This window comes from Dipodomys merriami, unplaced genomic scaffold (genome assembly GCF_024711535.1).
Source record: "Dipodomys merriami isolate MVZ:Mamm:240054 unplaced genomic scaffold, mDipMer1.0.p SCAF_56, whole genome shotgun sequence".
Lineage (NCBI taxonomy): Eukaryota > Metazoa > Chordata > Mammalia > Rodentia > Heteromyidae > Dipodomys > Dipodomys merriami.
In genome coordinates this window covers 5,767,501-5,787,983 of record NW_027206135.1, presented here as the reverse complement: position 1 = coordinate 5,787,983, position 20,483 = coordinate 5,767,501, and the positions used below count along the sequence as shown (strand labels likewise).

General features: G+C 40.1%; 1 protein-coding gene and 1 pseudogene across 2 annotated transcripts in view; one reads left to right on the top strand and one right to left on the bottom strand.

Moving 5' to 3' along the window:
* Window positions 1–607: 607 nt before the first annotated feature.
* On the bottom strand, window positions 608–1,674 carry LOC138812107 (small ribosomal subunit protein uS5 pseudogene; annotated as a pseudogene).
* Window positions 1,675–4,061: 2,387 nt separating this feature from the next.
* The window catches only part of Atf6 (activating transcription factor 6), a 200,922-nt gene continuing 184,500 nt past the window's right edge, over window positions 4,062–20,483 (top strand). The window contains exons 1-4 of one of the 2 annotated variants that reach the window (XM_070000199.1): window positions 4,062–4,178; window positions 15,604–15,680; window positions 16,755–16,842; window positions 19,664–19,770. In XM_070000199.1, coding sequence (XP_069856300.1) covers window positions 4,127–4,178; window positions 15,604–15,680; window positions 16,755–16,842; window positions 19,664–19,770 — 324 coding nt within the window. In that variant the 5' untranslated portion in view covers window positions 4,062–4,126. Of the gene's footprint in view, window positions 4,179–14,061; window positions 14,123–15,603; window positions 15,681–16,754; window positions 16,843–19,663; window positions 19,771–20,483 lie in introns of those variants that run through there. The other variant, XM_070000200.1, reaches the window with a different exon arrangement.

Sequence of the window (20,483 nt, the reverse complement as noted above, 5' to 3'; positions counted from 1 at the left end):
CTCAAGTGGTAGAGTGCTACCCTTGAGCTGAAGAGCTGAGGGACAGTGCCCAGGCCCAGAGTTCGGGCCCCACGACCGGACCCCCCCCCCCAAAAAAAAAAGAGTCTCCTGGGCTTTTTTGGCTGGCTTTGAACCATAATCCTCAGATTTGAGCCTTCTGAGTAGCTTGAATTACAAGTAAGAGCCATTGGCACCTGGCTAGTTGGCTATATTTTGAAAATTGTTTCTCTTTTTAAAAAAATATTCCTGTACTAGGGTTTGAATTAGGGCTGGTGTTCTACCATAAGCCATACCTCCTGCCCTCTTTTCAAGGACATTACTAAACCTACATATATCTGGATTTTTCTTTGCAGGGTGAAGGAAAAACTATTAATAAAATACTGATTAACGTGGTTTTCCAGTTACTGTTGGAATCCCAGTTTTATTTATATATTTGGAAAAATGTTTGAGGTAGGTGTTTATAATGTTGGAAAGGGTAATATGTCTGGATTATGTATGTTTTATCTCTAGAAATTAAGATTTAGTTATTGTCAGAATTTGACCTGGTATTTGAACATTTACATGAAACCAGAATTAGCTAATAAAGATGGTATCTGTCATTAAGATATTTCGTTTTTTTTTTTTAAACAGGCTTGATTCACTTTATTATTTTTGTATAAAATTCTATGTTGTAGCCACAGCTGGAGCCTGTGTCCTCTGCATGGAGACTCTGTTGAAGTTTGGGTTTTCATAAGATAATCAGTGAATTCCTGATAAGGAGATTTGGTGAATACGGTCTCTTTCCAGAGGTCAGGAGTAGGTAACTGTAGGTCTTAGAGATGGCAGCAAAGGTGGCTTTGGTGAAGTTCCCCAAAGTAGCAGTACAGCTCCTGGCTGAGGTGTAGCAGTCATTAATTCCAACCATCAGCAGCAGCTTCTTGGGGACGGGAGCTGACATAATTCCAGTGCCTCTGGTGGCAGGAATGAGGCACACCAGCACAGAACCTCAGCGGTCACCTTGCATGGGATTGTGTGAAGCTTGCCCATCTTGTTCCTCAGTAACCTGGCTGCACAGGGACGATGGAGAGCTTGGCCAAGATGATGCCCCCAGGATGGCAGTGGCAACCTTCTTGGCCCACTTAACCCCCAGACCAACATGGCCGTTGTAGTGGCCAATGGCTACAAATGTCTTGAACCTGGTATGCTGGCCAGCTCTAGTCTGCTTCTGCACGGGCATAATCTTCAACACCTCATCCTTCAGTGACGCCCCCAAGAAGAAGTCAATCTCAGACTCCTTGATGGGTAGGGAGAAAAGACAGATCTCCAGAGATTTGATCTTCATGTCCTTACCCAGGCAGCCCAGTTTGGTGAAGGGGATCCATTCCTTGTCTTTGGCCTTGCCTCCACAAGCCCCGCGGCCGCCACCCCGGCCTATACCATGGCTGCGACCGGACCTCGACCTTGGAGGCTGCTACTAAAGCCTCCACGGAAGCTGCCACGGCCTCCCAAGCCCGGGCCCCTGGCACCTCCGGGCCCTCTTGCTGCACCGGCTTCATCCACCATTTGGTGTTTTCCCGGAGAAGGAGAAGAAGAAGCTGTCCCTGAGCTTCTTTTGTTCAAGGCTAGCACTCTACCACTTGAGCCACAGCACCACTTCCTGGTTTTTCTTTTTATATAGTACTGAGGAATTGAACCCAGGGCTTCATGAATGCTAGGAAAGCACTCTACCACTAAGCTACATTCCCAGCCCACATTTTTCTTTTTATATTTCTCTATGCGAAATAGCAGGATGGGGGTAATTTTAAAATAAAAATAAAATGTGACTACTGGTCATCTCTGCCTATTTAAAATTTTTGATCTGTATGGGAGTATTAGGATTCTTGAGAAAACTTAGCCTTTGGAAACATTTTTCTTATGAGAACAAGTTCCTTTCATCTTAGCTTTCACAAAATCTCTGCTGTTTTTCTTCATTCTGTTATTCTCTAACATCATTAGAGAAATGTAAAAATGCCAAAATGGTGTTGTTTTAAAGAAATATAGCTGTTAAAAGATGGGTACTTATATAGTGTTCACCCAACATTACTTTTTATTTTACATTAAACTAAAAAAAAAAAATCCAAAAAGAAATGTACTCACTACCTGACTTATGAAATAGTAACTCCTCTGTATACCTTAATACTAAAACTAAAATCCATAATAGTGCTAAATCTGTGTATATACAAATATTCAAATGTAAAAATAAAAATGGACTAGAATGATTTATAGAATTCAAGTTGGAAGTTGCCCATATGGAAGAAGGGAAATGTAGGAGGAAGAAAAGAGGTCAACTTTATCTAATTTTTTTCTTTTTTTTGGTTGGGGAGCTTGAACTCTGGGCCTGGGCACTGTCCCTCAGCTCTTTAGCTGAAGCTCTACTACTTGAGCCACAGCACCACTTCTGGTTTGAGTCTCATGGATTTTCCTGCCTGGGCTGGTTTTGAACCTTGATCCTCAGATGTCGGCCTCCTGGGTAGCTTCGATTACAGGCCTGAGCCACTGATGCCCAACTATCTGAAATTTTTCTATACTAAAGAAATTGGAGATGAGGGCTGGAAAGATGGCTCAGTGGTAGAGTGCTTGCCTTGCATGCATGAGGCCCTGGGTTGGATTGCTCAGCACCACATAAGCAGAAAAAGCCAGAAGTGGCGCTGTGGCTCAAGTGGTAGAGTGCTAGCCTTGAGCTGAAGAGCTGAGGGACAGCGCCCAGGCTCAGAGTCCAGGCCCCATGACTGGCAAAAAAAAAAAAAAAAAAATTGGAGATGAAATGAAAAAGACAGTTGTTCATGATGATGGACATCCAAAAGTTCCATATTGTACTTGATTTAAAAATGTTAAAACCCAACCAATAACCTTGAAAATTTGCTGTCATTCAATCATGATTTTTAAAATCATATTTTTAGTATCTTTAAGAAGTTGTACAAATAAGTTAGCATTCAGCATATCTGTTTATGAATACAATGCATCTTGATACCTCCCAATCCCTCCAGTTTTCTTAATTTCGTAGGATATAAATAGAATATTATGATCGCATTTTCCAATCATGATTTTCTTCAAAAGATTTGCTGATTTCATCTTAGTTTTTATGTTTAAATTTTGAATTCGAGGGTGGGCCAGAATGAAAGTGTTTTTATCTAGTTAAATAAAAACTTGCTGGTTATTCTGATGACAGAAGGAATCACATGTAATGAATATTTACCTGGCTTTGGTCTCCACTTCTCTCTCTCTCTTTTATCTATTTAAATAAAAACTTGCTGGTTATTCTGATGGCAGAAGCAATCACATGTAATGAATATCCATCTCCTCTCTCTCTCTCTCTCTCCCCCCTCTCCCCCCCCCCTCTCTCTCTCTCTCTCGCTCTGGCTCTCGCTCTCGCTCTCGCTCGCGCTCTCTCGTGCAATCAGCGGTAACATCCAAGCACGAGGAATTTGGAGGATTGTGGGAAACACATCTGTTTAGTTTGTAACCATGGAAAAGATTTCCCTGGGTCCTAGAGAGCTCAATGTTCTTTCATGGTGGGGTATTTAAAGTAAGTCTCCGGGCGCTGACACCGAGAACCAAAGAGAAAATGTAAATATGGTTCTTGAAACTATTTTATCAAAGCTAGTTTTCACATTGCCAGTCTGGGTTTGGGATGAATATACAAATTATTTTAAAGTTCGAGCCCTAATTTTTAGTTAATTAACAAAAAAATAGGGCAGGCTTGCTTGGACTTTTACTAGTAGCTTTAGAAATTCATCTTCAGGATACATGGGCACGGAGGTTTAACTTTTTTTTTTTTTTTTAATAAATACATCGGTATGTTGTTTAACGGGAGTGGCAACCAGGTGCTTCTCCCTTTTTTCCTCCCTTAAAACATCGGCGCAGAAAGTTCTGAAATTCCTTACAGGAAGTGTTTACTCATCGGTCTACTTAGCTCAATTGCTGACGAGTCTCTTCAGATCCACTTGCAAAAGTCCCTCGCGCAGTAGAAAAATTTTGTCCATCTCCGGCCGCCGTCGCCTCGGCGTTACGCACTGTTGTGTCCGCTCTCCGCCACCGTCCCAGTTATTACTCACGGAGTTCCCCAGCCGAGGAACTTGGCCGCTGCGGGGCTGGTGTGGCCGGCACCATGGAGTCGCCTTTCAGTCCTGGATTTCTTCACAGACCAGATGAAGATTGGGGTGCGTGGTCTTTGCGAAGATTCCCGGGGCGGGGGGCGGTTCGGGTCCGCGTCTGTCTGTGGGTTTCTTTGTCCTAACTTTCGCCCGCTGGTGGCGACAGGTGTGGCGAGCCTTAGGCCGGGAGCCAGCGAGGCCCCGGGTTCGCGGGTTGGGGGTTCCGAGGCTGGGGGTGGTGGGGGAACCGTTCGTCCGGCCTCTGGCCTGGCCTCAGCGCCTCAGTGGCAGCCAGGTGGGGTCTCAACTGGAATGACTGTCGTTCGTTACTGCCTTCTCCTGGGAAAGTACCAGGTGATCTCCCTCCCAACCCTCCCTCCCCCGCCTCTGTGACAGAGGGACAGAGACGAGACAGGGGCAGACACACACACACACACACACACACACACACACACACACGCACACACGCACACGCACACGCACACGCACACACACACGCACACACCAGAGATAATGTGGATGATATTTAGAAGAAAAAAAAAACCCTCCTCATCTCGCAGCTCAAATCTGATGTCCATATTGGCAGAGAAGGAAAGCCCCCATGCACCAGAATACCTAGATCTAGCACTTACAAACGGATATAATCTTGAACAGCTCTGAATTTTCTTGTTAGAGATTATTTTGTCTGCTTTGATGATCATGTCGTGGATGACACGTTTGTCTTCTTGATATTTAAAGGAAACTTTTGTTCTACTCTTGGTTGTTAAATATTCTAGTACTTTTTTTTGGGTTGTATATGAATTTGGAATTCTGTAGCCCCCCTGAGTGGGCTGTTTAACGGAAGCAGCATCCACATACTCCTAAATTCCCAAAAGAAAAATGTCACTCATAGATTTTTTTTTTAGCTCACTCGCTGAAGCTCAGTTTACTCACAGATCTAGTTAGCTCAGTTGCCTAATACATTCACCAGTTTTGGAATTTGGGCGGGGAAGGACTCAGAATGATAGTTATTTTTTTTCCTGAGATCATTCTTAGGAGCATAAGTGTAATCTCAAGTGAACCAAAGTACTCATTTAATTTTCTAAAGGCATTCTGCCACTTGGGGTATGCCTCTAGCCTGGCTTTTTGCTGATTATTTTGGTGATGGAATGTGATAGCATTTTCTTCTTGAGCAGACTATGAACCCCAGTCCTTTGGATCTTAGCCTCTTGAGTAGCTAAGATTATCTGCGTGGACATGGCAAGAATGTTACTTTAAAAAAAATTTTTTTTTAATGTACTGGGGCCTCATGCTTGCTAAACAAACATTCTACTACTCTGGTTATGCCCCAGTCCTCATTGTCCTTTTTTCATATGTACAACTCCCCCCCCCAACCCCACTCTAACAATATTCATCCTCATTCACCCTCTCCCAAAGTTACCCCTACATACTAATGAAGCCTAATTAACCTTACTTTTTTTTTTTTTTTTTTTTTTTTTTGGGTCCGGTCATGGGGACTGAACTCTGGGCCTGGGCGCTGTCCCTCAGCTCTTCAGCTCAAGGCTAGTGCTCTACCACTTGAGCCACAGCTCCACTTCCGGCTTTTTTCTTTTTGCTTATGTGGTGCTGAGGAATCGAACCCAGAGCCTCGAGCATGCAAGGCAAGCGCTCTACCACTGAGCCACCTTCCCAGCCCCTTAACCTTACTTTTAAAAGTACACTTTTAGATCTACAGAATAATTGAGCAGATAATACATAATGGTGCCAGGCACTGGTGGCTCATGACTGTAATCCTAGCTACTCAGGAGGCTGAGATCTGAGGATCACCATTCAAAGCCAGCCAGGGCATAAAAGTCCATGAGACTCTTATCTCCAATAAACCACCAGAAAACCGGAAGTGCGCTGTAGCTCAAGTGGTAGAGTGCTCTCCTTGAGCTGAAGAGCTGAGGGACAGCACTCAGGCCCAGAGTTCAAGCCCCACGACCGACAAAAAAAAAACCTAAAACAAAACATAATGGTTCCATGTATTACTTCCTATGTGGGTCAGTGGGTTTCTTCCTATTTCCCACAATCTGTTCTATTATACCATCTTGCATTAGTGTATTAGTGTGATATCTGTGTTACAATTGATGAGCTAGAATTGATACATTATTATTAACTGAAGGATAATCTTTAAATATTAATAGAAGGGTTTTGATGAATATAAAATTTTATGATTTTTGGACAAATGTATATTGATATGTGTCTGTCATTATAGTATCAATATTTTCACTACCCTAAAAATTCCCTATGCTTCACCTGTTCACCCTTCCTCCCCTCTAGTGCTGACCCTCCTCACATACCCACTGAGCTTTTCACTCTAGTTTTTGCCTTTTGCAGAATGCCATGTAGTTGGGATTTCTCCATGTCTTGTTTTAGCTGGGTAGTTTATTGATTTTTACTTTTTTGGTTCAAGACCAGAACTCGAATTCGGTACCTGATGCTTTTTCCCATTGGCTAGCATCTGCCAACTGAGCCATGCCTCCAACACCTTGATAATTTATTTTTTTTCAAATTGAATAGTATTGCATTGTGTGGATCTTCCATAATACATTAGTCTGCTCAGGCAGACTAATGTTGTGAACTGGATAGTTTATACAATAGAAATTTAGCTCCGTAGTCAGGATGTCAGCATACTCATGTTTTGGTGATGACTCTCTGACTGGTTTGCAATGTCTTCTTTCTGTGTCCTCACATGGCATTGACAGAAAAAGAATTATCCTCTTCTTATAAGGCCAAAGTCCTATCAGATTAGAGCCCTACCCTTTTGATGCCACTTAAGCTTTATCACTGTCTAACTACCTTATCTCTGGATACAGTCATTTTGGGGGTTATAGCTTCGTTATGTGTGTTTGGCAAATATGAGGCAACAGTTCAGTCCATAACACAGAATTTGCTTATGTTTGCCTAGTGTAAAAGATCTTGATTGTGTCTAAATTTTGGCAATGATACATAAGGCTGCTACAAACATTTATGCACAGATTTTTGTGTGGATATAAACTATTAAATCATTTGAGTAAACACTAACCTGTATGATTGCTGGATAACAGAATAAGACTATTTAGGTTTATAAGAAACTGCCAAATTATCTTCTAAAATGGCTGTATCATTTTGCAGTCCCATCAGTAATGACTGAGTGCTATCCTGTTGCTTGCTTGCTTGGCATCTTCACTAGCATTGAGTGTTGCCAGTGTGTTGCAGTTTAGCTGTTCTAACGAGTGTGTAGTGATATTTATTCTTATTTTGCAGTTTAACAGTGACATCTTTTTTGAGCATCTTTCATATGCTTAGTTACTATCTCTATTTTCCCTCTCTTTTCTTCCTTCTTTGCATTTGTGCAAAATAACCAAAAAATTAGATGTACATAAGATATATGTACATAAATATGCTTTCATATTTATAAAATATTCCAGAAGAATCCATGGGGAACTGCTCAAGGTGGAGATAAAGTGGAAAAGCTTGCTTCTCTGAGAGTTCAGGAAAGTCTAAATTCTGGAATTCTGATTCAGACGATGGAAGAGAAAGTGCTAGAAGTTTGAAGACAGAAGAAATTGTATAAAACAATCATCAGAATGGAAAGTTACAAGACCAGGACTTAGCCAGTAGGTTTTAGAACTATTTTGGAGATAATCAGGGCTACCAGTTCCTCATGGATTCTTTTGGGATATTTTATAAATATGTATTTTATAACTATGAAAGCATATTTATGAACCCACCCCCATTTTTTTAAACCACAGAAAAGATCAGTATATGGATACCTATCTTTCTTTATATAAATGTGTCAACCACATCCTGTGGTATTCACTTAGTCTTTAAGTATCACCCGCACTTCCCTTTTTGCCACCTGAAACTGCTAAACAGGTAATATGAAACTCCTAAACACTTTACCATATATTTCTTAGGAACAAAGGAATGCTTATTTATTTATTGTCGGTCGTGAGGCTTGAACTCTGGGCTTGGGCGCTTTCCCTGTACTCTTTAGCTCAAGGCGAGTGCTCTACTGCTTGAGCCACAGCACCACTTCCGGTTTTCTAGTGGTTTATTGGAGATAAGAGTCTCACAGACTTTCCTGCCCGGGCTGGCTTTGAACCGTGATCCTCAGATCTCAGCCTCCTGAGTAGCTAGGATTACAGGCGTGAGCCACTGGTGCCCGGCAGAGATGCTTTTTTTTTTTTTTTTTTTTTTTTTGGGTCCGGTCGTGGGGCCTGAACTCTGGGCCTGGATGCTGTCCCTCAGCTCTTCAGCTCAAGGCTAGCGCTCTACCACTTGAGTCACAGCACCACTTCCGGTTCTTTTTCTTTTTGCTTATGTGGTGCTGAGGAATGGAACCCAGGGCTTCAGGCATGCAAGGCAAGCGCTCTACCACTGAGCCACTTTCCCAGCCCCAGAAATGCTTATTTTTAAAAAGCATAAATTCTTATATATTCTAAGTCAAATCAGTTCTTTCTCATCTTCTTGTATTAAATAGTCTTGTATCATTCAACAAGTCTCATTTTGAGAAGGGTGTCATAAAAACATTATAGAGTATACTTGCAAAACCTAGATTGTGTAGCCTATTCTACACTTAAATTACATATTGCTCCTAGGGCCACAAAAAACAAATAGCATGAGATTTAAGTAAAGCATGGGAGAAAATGAGATACAATAAATGTGAGATGTAATATGTGTTTGTCTGTGTAACATGGCATGTTATTTTACTTTTGGCTCCTTGTATAAGGAGAAACTGCACTCTTTATTAAAATCAGGATTAAAAAGTATAGTTCTAGGAAGTGGCGCTGTAGCTCAAGTGGTAGAGCGCTCGCCTTGAGCTGAAGAGCTGAGGGACAGCGCTCAGGCCCAGAGTTCAAGCCCCATGACCGACCAAAAAAAAAAAGAAAAAGAAAAAGAAAAAACAATAGGTTTAAGCTGGGCTCTGGTGGCTCACGCCTGTAATCCTAGCTACTCAGGAGGCTGAGATCTGAGGATCGTGGTTCAAAGCCAGCCCGGGCAGGAGAGACCGTGAGACTCCTATCTCAAATAAACCACCAGAAAACCGGAAGTGGCGCTGTAGCTCAAGTGGTAGAGCGCTCGCCTTGAGCTGAAGAGCTGAGGGACAGCGCCCAGGCCCAGAGTTCAAGCCCCACGGCCGACAAAAAAAAAAAAAAAAAGTATAGTTCTAACCTGGTAACAGTTTTTCTCAAGAATGATGTCTAGCTTATGCATAATTGCATGTCCTATATATATATATATATATATATATATATATATATATATATATATTTTTTTTTTTTTTTTGGGTCCGGTTGTGAGGCCTGAACTCTGGGCCTGGGCGCTGTCCCTCCAGCTCTTCAGCTCAAGGCTAGCGCTCTACCTCTTGAGCCACAGCGCCACTTCCGGCTTTTTTCTTTTTGCTTATGTGGTGCTGAGGAATAGAACCCAGGGCCTCATTCATGCAAGGCAAGCGCTCTACCACTGAGCCACCTTCCCAGCCCTGCACGTCCTATATTTTGATAGGATTAGCAGCTTAATAGATTTGCTTACATGAATATCATAAGGACCTGAGTAATTTTAAGGTGTTACACTATGATGTCACTAGGTAATCAGGGTTCCCCCCCCCCTCCCAGCTCTTTTATAATCTTATGGTACTACCTTTATCATGCTATATACTTAATGAAACATCCTTATGTGGTACAAGATTATACTTGTTTTTCTCTTCTGTTACTATAAGAATCCTGATGCCTAATAATATCCCACCCCCCCCACCCCCCCCCCTCCATTACAAGAGTTTAGACTCAGGGTCTTGAGTTTGTTTTGCTTGTTTAGTGGGCCTAGCATACTATCATTTGAGCCATGCCTCTTGTCATGCTTCTAGTTTGCCATTTTGGAGTTGGAGTCTCATGGACTCTGCCCAGGATGGCTTTATACCATGATCTTTTGGATCTCAGACTCCTGAGTATCTAGGATTACAGTTGGATCTCAGACTCCTAACTATCTAGGATTACAGATGTATGCCATTGGCACCTAACTTTTTTTTTTTTTTTTAATGAAGAAATGAAGGTAATGGTATATATAGCTCAAGATGGTCTGGAAGTCTAGATGTTTCTGTTTGTACCTCTTTAGTGCTGAGATGACAGGCCGGCATGCCACCACACCTGTGTGACCTGCCTGTCTGCCGGCCTGCCTTTCTTTCTTTCTTTCTTTCTTTCTCTCTCTCTCTCTCTCTCTCTCTTTCTTTCTTTCTTTCTTTCTTTCAGCTTAAGGTGAGCGCTCTACCACTTGAGTTACAGCACCACTTCCAGTTTTCTGAGTGTTTATTGGAGATAAGAGTTTCATGGACTTTCCTGCCCAGGCTGGCTTTGAACCAAGAGCTCCTCAGATCTCAGCCTTCTGAGTAGCTAGGATTATAGGCATGAGCCAGCACGCCCAGCTTGGCCTTTGTTTCTTATAGTCTTGTTTAAGCTGCTTGAGTGAACATAGATTGGAAAAGGACAAGGCAGAACCAGGGAGACTAGCAATCCCCATGAGCTACAATAATAGCAGATATAAGACAGGCGCTGGTGGCTTATATCTATAATCCTAGCTACTCAGGAAGCCAAGATCTGAGGATCATTGTTCAAAGCCAGCTGGAAGTGATGCCATGGCTCAAGGGGTAGAGCACTAGCCTTGAGCAGAAGAAGCTCAGGGGCAGCTCCCAGGTCCTTAGTTCAAACTCCAGGACCAGAAAAAAAAAAGCATATATATATATATATATATATATATATATATATGCACACACACATATATATATAACATACATATAGGCACATGTATATATTGTGCAAATGTGACTATATATGCATATGTCTATATCTATATAAATATGCTCAGTGTGGTCTTGGACTCATGAGTTCAATTGTTCTTTAGCCTCCTGCTAAGGGAGAAGGATAATTAAAAAAATTTTTTTTTCAATTTTGAAATAGTTTCACTTAAAGTTGTAAGAATCCTTGCATGCCCATTATTCAGATTCCTCAAGTTTTAAATTATATTTTTCTGGGAAGGGAGAAGAGAAGGGAGGTGTATATTGAGCTATAATTTATTTTTTTTATTGTTAAAAGAGTACAGTTTCATAGGTCAGATAATAGGTACATTTCTTTTTGAATAATATAACCCCTTTGCTCTCTCTCATCAATTATTCTTAAATACTACAGTGTATGTACTGCCCGCCTCCAGACAATAAAAACAAACCACAAAAAGAACCCCAAGGGTACTTTCCAGAATTGCTATAATATGTTTTACCACCCAGATTCACATTTGGTTAACTGTCTGAATAGTGACTCTTTTTCCTTTCTAGTGTAGAATTCTTCCTGTATACACACATTGCTTTAATTTGTCATGTCTCATCAATGTACTTTAATCTGGAATAGCTCCTTGATGGTTTTAAAGAGTACAAGTCTCTTGTTCTAGAAGGTTATCCTAAATCTCGATTTATTTGATGCTTCCTCGTAGCCAGATTGGTTTTTTTTTTTTTTTTTTTTTTTTGGGTCCGATTGTGGGGCCTGAACTCTGGGCCTGGGCACTGTCCCTCAGTTCTTCAGCTCAAGGCTAGCACTCTACCACTTGAGCCACAGCGCCACTTCCGGCTTTTTTCTTTTTGCTTATGTGGTGCTGAGGAATAGAACCCAGGGCCTCATTCATGCAAGGCAAGCACTCTACCACTGAGCCACCTTCCCAGCCCCAGCCAGATTGTTTTTGTCATCAGTGGCAGGAATGCCAGAGAGAGGATGCTGGGCTCTTCTCTGCACTTCATGTTTGGAGTTAACTGTGCATACCTATCCCCAGGTGACCACTACTTTGATCACATGGCTATGGTTAGGTTAAGTTGCTGTCTGCCAGATTTTTTTTTCCACTGTAAATCAATATCTCCTAATATATTTTATTAATATTTGAGGGGAGTTCATGAGAAATGACACCAATCATCTTGTTGTTATTAAACCTCTATCCACTTCCTTCCCTCAGCTCTATCCTTATTAATTATTCTATCCTCTTATCAACTACTGCTCTAATGGTTGCCATATGGGAATTCTTCAGTTTATATTTATTAATTTTCAAGTGATACTTGTACTGTATGAAAGAGATTCCCACTCCTTCTCTTTCTCACTCCCACCCTTCCTTCCTATCATTGTGAACTCATTGATTTTTTTTTTTTTTTTGTCGGTCATGGGGCTTGAACTCTGGGCGTGGACGCTGTCCCTGCGCTCTTTAGCTCAAGGCAAGTGCTCTACCGCTTGAGCCATAGCACCACTTCCTCATTGATTTTTTTTTTTTTGGTGTGTGTAATGAACTCTAATCTTACACTCTTTTATGCTCATATTTGAACCATTGGGAGATCATTTAAATTAGTGCCTTAGGTCTTTTGACATATTCTTACTATTTGCTGAGAATTTCCTTATTTTCTAATGTAATGAGGTTTTCTAGGCTATTTTGGGCTTTTTCTGCTTCAGTTCTAGAACTAGCTGTTTCTCCAAGGAGATCTTTAGTGGACTTGTATTTAGCAGAGGATAGTATTTGGATCCAGGCCCACTGTTTTCATTGCTACTGAGATATCATTATGGGTAAAAACTTCTCAGCAAACAGAATTAGAAAATGATTGTTTGTATGCATATACAAACATCTGTAGCTGTTTTTCTCTTTGTGTGTATATATAACTTATTCTATGTAATTATGTAATTATTATATATATTATAATATGTAATTAGCTCTATCTAATCATTTGCTTACTCAATCAACATATTGTTAAATGTAATCATGCTTTTAACTACTCAGCTCTCTTTTTTGCCTGTCACTCTGTTCTTCCTCCCACTAATCCCATTTCATTGGTGACTAGAACATACTGCCACTTCCATGAGATAACTCTCTCTCCCACCATCTCATTTCTTTGGGTACCAGGCACATTGGTGAACATTACTGCACACAAAACCCATTATCCTCATTACTATGCTACTCAGAAGTTGGTATCTTTATGTTGGAAGTGATAAGGAAGGGAAAGACAGAAAGAAAGAAAAAAGACTGGGAGGAAAGGTAGGAAGTCAGATACATATTTTGGGTGAAGAAATGACTGAATTTTCTGGCAGATAAATTTTTTTTTTTTTTTTTTGTCGGTCATGGGGCTTGAACTCTGGGCTTGGGCTCTGTCCTTCTGCTCTTCAGCTCAAGGTGAGCGCTCTACCACCTGAGCTACAGCGCCACTTCCAGTTTCTGGTGGTTTATTGGAGATAAGAGTTTCACAGCCTTTCCTGCCCAGGCTGGCTTTGAACGGCAATCCTCAGATCTCAGCCTCCTGAGTAGCTAGGATTACAGGCGTGAGCCATCAGCGCCTGGCTTGGCAGATAAATTTTTTGGGTGCATAAATGTCAGGATTTTCTGGCAGATGCACAGTAGAGAGTAAGGAAAGAAAGTAGACAGTGATGCCAAGGTTTTTGGTCTGAGCAATGGAGATGATTGAATTGTTATTAACTGACATGACTAAACTACAGGAGGTTTGGAACAAATGATGATAAGCTCAGTTTGGGATGTGCTAACTTTGAGGTACACTTTTAACAGTCCAGAGGAAAGGCTTGTGTTCAGTGTATTTTGATGTTATTGACTGGAGGTGCATATTTAGGAATATTTGGGATATAGATGCTATTTAAAATCAGGCAATGAGACTACAAAAAAAATAGATAGAAAATTGATGCTGATTCTGAAACAATTTCATATTAGGGAGAGGAAGAACCATCTTCATTTTTGGTGAGGGGGAAGGAAAACCAGATGATTATATGGAAGCTGAGTGAAGAAAATTCCCAGCTGGGCTGTGTGCTGGTGGCTCATGCCAGTAATCCTAGCTACTCAGGACGCTGAGATCTGAGGATCACATTTCAAACTCTGCCCAGCAGGAGAGTCCCTGAGACTCTTATCTCCAATTAACCACCAGAAAACCAGAAGTGGCACAGTAGTTCAAGTGGCCTTGAGCTGAAGAGCTCAGGGACAGCACCCAGGTACAGAGTTCAAGCCCCGTGACTGAAAATAAATAAATAAATAAAAATAAAGAAAATTCCCAACTAATATGAAAGGGCAAAACTGAATCCAATGTTATTGGTAGGCTAAGTAGGATGAGGAATGTGAATTTACCATTGAATTTAGAGGTAGGAGGTCACTGGTAACATTAATAATGCTCCGTGTGTGTGTGTGTGTGTGTGTGTGTGTGTGTGTGTGTGTGTGTGTGTGTGTGTGTAGGTAAGAGCTTGATTGGAGCAGGTACAAGAAGGAATGGGAGATAAAAAAGAGAGAAAGCAGATGTAGAAAACTCTTAAGCAGTTTTAGATATATAGGCTGAAGTTTCATGTTTCATAGCCATAGCCATCTATGTTTTTTGATTCTGTAGCAGAGTTTAAGGTAACCTTTTCTGGAAGCTGTATTAATAATCTTACATCATTACTTAAATATACAGTTTTTTGCTCTGTACTATTTTGTTTTACGTTGGTAGGATGATTTTGTCATAGGCTAAGTTTATATATGATAGAGTGGTAGACGTTGATGAACGTGTAAGTGAGGAAGTCACTGAGCAGTGTCACTTGTAGAGAGTAAAAAGGACTACATAGATTGGAAAAACTTTAGAGCAATGAAGTTCTGAAAATGTTAGTGAAAACAAATTTTACAGATTGTGTGGGCAGTCTTCTTGGGCCTTGACCTTTCTCAACATTTGTAATCTAGATTATTAAAGAGTCTTTACTTGTCTGTATTTTTTTTTTTTTGTGATTTGTAAGAAAATTTCACTAGGAAAGCTTAATGTATACTTTGCTTGCTGAAATGAATTTAATAGTTTAGATGAGTGAGTCCTTTTCTTTTTTAAAATGAGTGAGTCATGTATTGTTTGTATGAAAGTTTTTTTGTACTGTTAAAGCCTGGATGGCAAACACATTACATTTGTGTTCTTTATTTTCCTCTCCTGTCATCATTGCTGGTCAACCACATTTTTTTTTTATTTGGGTCCGGTCGTGGGCCTGAACTCTGGGTCTGGGTGCTGCCCCTCAGCTCTTCAGCTCAAGGCTAGCGCTCTACCACTTGAGCCACAGCACCACTTCGGCTTTTTTTCTTTTTGCTTATGTGGTGCTGAGGAATCGAACCCAGGGCTTCATGCATGCAAGGCAAGCACTCTACCACTGAGCCACCTTCCCAGCCCCCACATTTCTTTTTTTGGTGCTGAACCTGGATGTATCATCAGAGTTGTTGTTACTATGTTTCAGAAATTTACCAGCAATAATTCCAACATGACATATTATATAAAACTAAAAATTCCTAGTGTAATGACTTACTTTAATAAAAATTGTGTGGAAAACAACACATGAATTAGGAAGCAGATTTGGATTGATTGGTTACATTGCTCAAGTTTAGCAATAATCATAATGGCTAATGAGAAACCCCAATAGGGATTTCTTGTCAAATCATTAAATTGACAGTTGATTTCTTTTGTTTAAAGAGTCTATGTTGTTTGCTGAACTTGGTTATTTCACAGACACTGATGAGCTGCAACTGGATACAGCAAATGAGACTTATGTAAGTATTTAGTTGCACAGCAATAATGAATAAAGTGATGTTCAAAGTTTACCCTAATTACTTCAGGAAGCTTTCAGAATAACACATTTTTGTTAGTAATTTAAGCTTAAATAACTTACATTAATTATGAAAAGTTAGTGGCCATTTTGTGGTCAATAAATGTAGGGCAAAAGAATTCATTTGGTCTTAGTGTCATTGGCCCCAAGGAAAAGCCACTTAGTGAGGGGTGACATTGATCAAGATGCATTGTATTCATAAATTGCTTTATTGAATAGCAACTCCTTTGTACAACTACTTAAAGATAATAAAAAGTCAAATGCTCTGCATCCTGGTTTTTAATAGATTATTTTGCTGCATAAGGGAAATGGGGTGATATAAAAGGTTGAATATGAGCCATGGACCCAGTCAAGTAGAATTTACCACTTCCTTTTGGAAGGTTTTGCAAAGAACTCTGAAAATTAGAGATATACTTACTTGTTTTTGATTGGTTAGAGGTTTGTTAGAGTTTTGTGTAAAGCTATTACTGTAATACTTTAAATCCTCAAAAGATAACTTAGTTGGTTTTTTTTTCCTTCTAAAAATTAGTACAGCTGGTGGCTCATGCTTGTATTCCTAGCTACTCAAGAGTCTGAGATCTGAGGATCACGGTTCAAAGCCAGCCTGGACAGGAAAGTCCATGAGACTCTTATCTCCAATTAACTACCAGAAAATGGTGCTGCGGCTCAAATGGTAGAGCACTTGCTTTAAGATGAAGACCTCAGGGACAGTGCCCAGGCCCACAGTGCAAACCCCATGACTGACAAAAATAAAAGAAAAATAAAAAAATTAGTACATATGAGACAGATTGGCTAGCATTACAGTTCTGTGCTACCATGACTGCTCTGCTGTGCTTCAAATAACTGAACTGATTTACATATAGGCTTTTCACAATGGTTTCTCAAGGCAGTTGACTTAGTTCTTTTTTACTGGGTTGGGCAATAGTAGTTACATTATTTATGCCAGATTATGTTTGTAGTTTGATTCTAGGATGTGCATATTTGTTTTAATATTCTTTTGCTATTTTGAAACCTACAGGAAAATAATTTTGATCATCTTGGTTTTGATTTGGATTTGATGCCTTGGGAGTCAGATATTTGGGATATCAACAACCAGTTCTGTACAGGTAATTAAATACTTCAATGATAAACACTTTAACTAAATTTATTTTATTTGATATTTTAGTCATATTCCAAATTCTGTGTGGTTATTGTTCTACTTTGGTGGGCTCTAAGATTCCAGGGCCTATATATCCTACTTTCATCATGACAGTATATGTGTGTGTGTGTGTGTGTGTGTGTGTGTGTGTGTGTGTGTGTGTGTGTGTGTGTGTGTGTGTGTGTGTGTGTGTGTGTGTGTGTGTGTGTGTGTGTGTGTGTACACATATATATATACACATACACATATGTGTATCTATACACATATATACTGTATATAGATATATACATACACACATGTATATATGTATATATAAACTTGACAAAATTTCAGTTATCTTTTAGTATTATAATGAATAAATCATTTTGAAAATAGAAAATATTGACTTTGAGCAGGGTGCCAGTGGCTCATGCCTGTAATCCTAGCTACTCAGGAGGCTGAGATATAAGGATTGTGGTTTGAAGCCAGTCCAGGCATGAAAGTCCATGATACATAACCACCAGAAAACTGGAAGTGGCTCTGTGGCTCAAAGTGGAAGAGTGCTAGCCTGGAGTCAAAAAGCTCAGGGACAGCACCCAGGCCTGAGTTCAAGCCCCACGGCCAACAAAAATATTAATTTTGAATTAGGAATAATGTCTGTGACACATTAGGCCATCTAGAAACCCAACAGAGCCTAGGGATCCAAAGGATGAAGCTGGGGTTAGCAGAACCTAGGAACTTGGTGAGAGGTCCCATGAATTTGGTGTTTCGGGACTGGGAAGGTGGCTCATTGGTAGAGAGCTTGCCTTGCATGCATGAGGCCCTAGGTTTGATTCTTTAGCACCACATAAGCAGAAAAAGCTGGAAGTGGCACTGTGGCTCAAGTGATAGAGCGCTAGCCTTGAACTGAAGAGCTAAGGGACAGCGCCTAGGCCCAGAGTTCAGGCCCCACAACCAGAAAAAAAAAATTTTTTTTTTGGTGTTTCATGAATTTGGTCCTGTTTGAGGAGGAGGCAAGGCTCTACTTGGCTAGTGTTAATGTCTTTATTGGAGTTTGCATATGCATATGAGGTTGGGTGTGCTGATAGAACTTGGAGCAGATTGCCACTGATGGATGAAGCTGACAGAATAATAAAGATATCTTTTTTCTACCTTCTAGCATCCTTCCAGTATCCCCTATTGTTAGCACCTAAGAGAAAGCCGCCTTGGAAATTCATTAATAATTTGTATTCCAGCATATAGGAGGTAGTCTTGGCTGACAGTGGATAAATAACCAGTACATTTCCTAATCTGAATTACTTCCTACTGTCCTTCCTATTCTATATTTACTTATTTTGCTCGATTTCTGTATAGAATATGGATGCACAAGATCAGTGTTTTGATGGGATTCTAATCTCAGCCACTGAAAACAACTATCATTGTATTAGGTTCTCAGAATCTGTGGGTCAGGAATTTGAATTGGGTGTCCTAGGAATGGCTGGTTATCATGGAATAACTCCATGATGTCTAGACTTAAGTGATGGGAATTTTGAGACTGGAATAGGTCAATATTTGGGACTGGAAACTGGAATAGCTCAACATTTGAGGGTTGGAATCATCTTGAAGTTTCTTTTTTTGGGGGGGGGGTCCGGTCGTGGGGCCTGAACTCTGGGCCTGGGCACTGTCCCTCAGCTCTTCAGCTCAAGGCTAGCGCTCTACCACTTGAGCCACAGCACCACTTCCGACTTTTTTCTTTTTGCTTATGTGGTGCTGAGGAATCGAACCCAGGGCCTCATGCATGCAAGGCAAGTGCCCTACCACTGAGCCACCTTCCCAGCCCCATCTTGAAGTTTCTTTACATAGATGTGTGATGCTTGGCCTCAGAACATTTGATGACTAGGGCCAATGCTAGGTTATAGACACCTTGCTTTTCTCTGCCTTGACTTCCTCACTATGTGTTAGTTTCAGGTAGACAGACATCAAAAGCTCCAAGTATGAGTGTTCCAGCTACAAAGCAGAGTCTGCATTTCTAGCCTTAGGTTTTACATAGCTTACTGTATTAATTGAAGGAGTCAAAAGCCCACCTAAATTCCAAGTGAAGAGAAAAGTGGCAAAATAATTGGGGATGGTGGATATAAAAATATTGTGGTTTTGAAAACCAAGAGTTTACCACTCTTGTACTATTATATCTTAGGAATATTACTTGAGTTATAGTTTCTCTATACCTTAAGCAATTTTTTATTAGTGTATATTAATTGTACAAAGAGATTTCATTGTGCTATTTCCATACATGTGTATATTTGGTACTTGAATCAAATCCAACCCTTCTATTTCTCTTTCTCATCCCCATCCTGCCACTTCTGGTCTATACATTTTTATAGAATCACTTAGTAGTTCAAAAGATAGGAAATTTTTTATGAGTTCTAATTTAATTATAAAAATACTTTCTAAAATCTTCTGAAAAATTTTTTTGGAGTTTATACTTTTTGCATATGGTATAAAAGTTTATATAATAGAAAAATGTCTCTTTCTGCTGTTATTTCTCAGCCAATAAGTTTTGTTCCTACAATTTCATTTGTTTATTCTTACAGAGAATGAGTGCAGATGTAAGTTATTATAGCTATACACACACAGCTTATTCTACAATTAGAAATGCACTAAATGCACTGGTTTGTGCATCTTGCATGTTTCATTTAGTGATACATTTTGGTGATCTGTTAACTTCCAAATCTGATCGAGTTTTGAGAGTAGATTTTACCTTTTTTTTCTCATTCATTTTATTGTGGTTTATCTTGTCTGGTAAAAACATGTTTTTTTACTCGGTTTTTCAGTTAAAGATATTAAGACAGAACCTCAGCCACTTTCACCAGCTTCTTCAAGTTGTTCAGTCTCATCTCCTGGCTCAGTGGAATCCTCCTCTTCAACTCAGCATGTTCCTGTAAGTAGATGGTCTTTTACAGTGATTTGTGTTTTAATGCTATCTGGAAAATATATATATGAAGAAGACGTTAACATTTTGTTTTATGAGGAGTTTTATCTCTTGAGGAAAATGAATCTTGATAAAAAGATTTTGGGAAACTAGAAAGTTGTTAGTGTTTTGGGTTTTGCCCTTTTCCCTTTTGTTTGTTTGTTCTTAATTTCATAAGTTCATTATTGCATTGCATTTACCAATATCTAGGTTTTTGTTTGTCTTTTTGTTCATTGGTTGTCTTTTTATGTGGGTGTACAGATCCTGAGGCTTGACTCAGAACCTGGGACCTGGGCTTAGTCCCCAAGCTTTTGTGCTCAAGGTTTCTGCTCTACTTAATTGGAGACAAAGCTCCACATCCAGCTTTATTTTATAGTGGTTAATTAGAGAGAAGAATCTCATGGACTTTTGTGCTTGTGCTGGCTTTGAACTGTGATCTTCAGATCTCATTCTCTTACATAGCACAGATTATAGGCATAGAGCCACTGGTGCCTGGTACCTTGATTTGGCTGTCTTTTGCCCTTGAATACCTCTTTCTCTCTCTCTTTTTTTTTTTTTGGTGCTGACTTCACTTAGCTTTTTCTCTTTAGAATGACACTCTACATTTGATCCATACCTTCTTGCTTTTTGCTGGCTAATTGGAGATAAGAGTCTTTGAGATTTGTCTTTCTAGGCTGGCATCA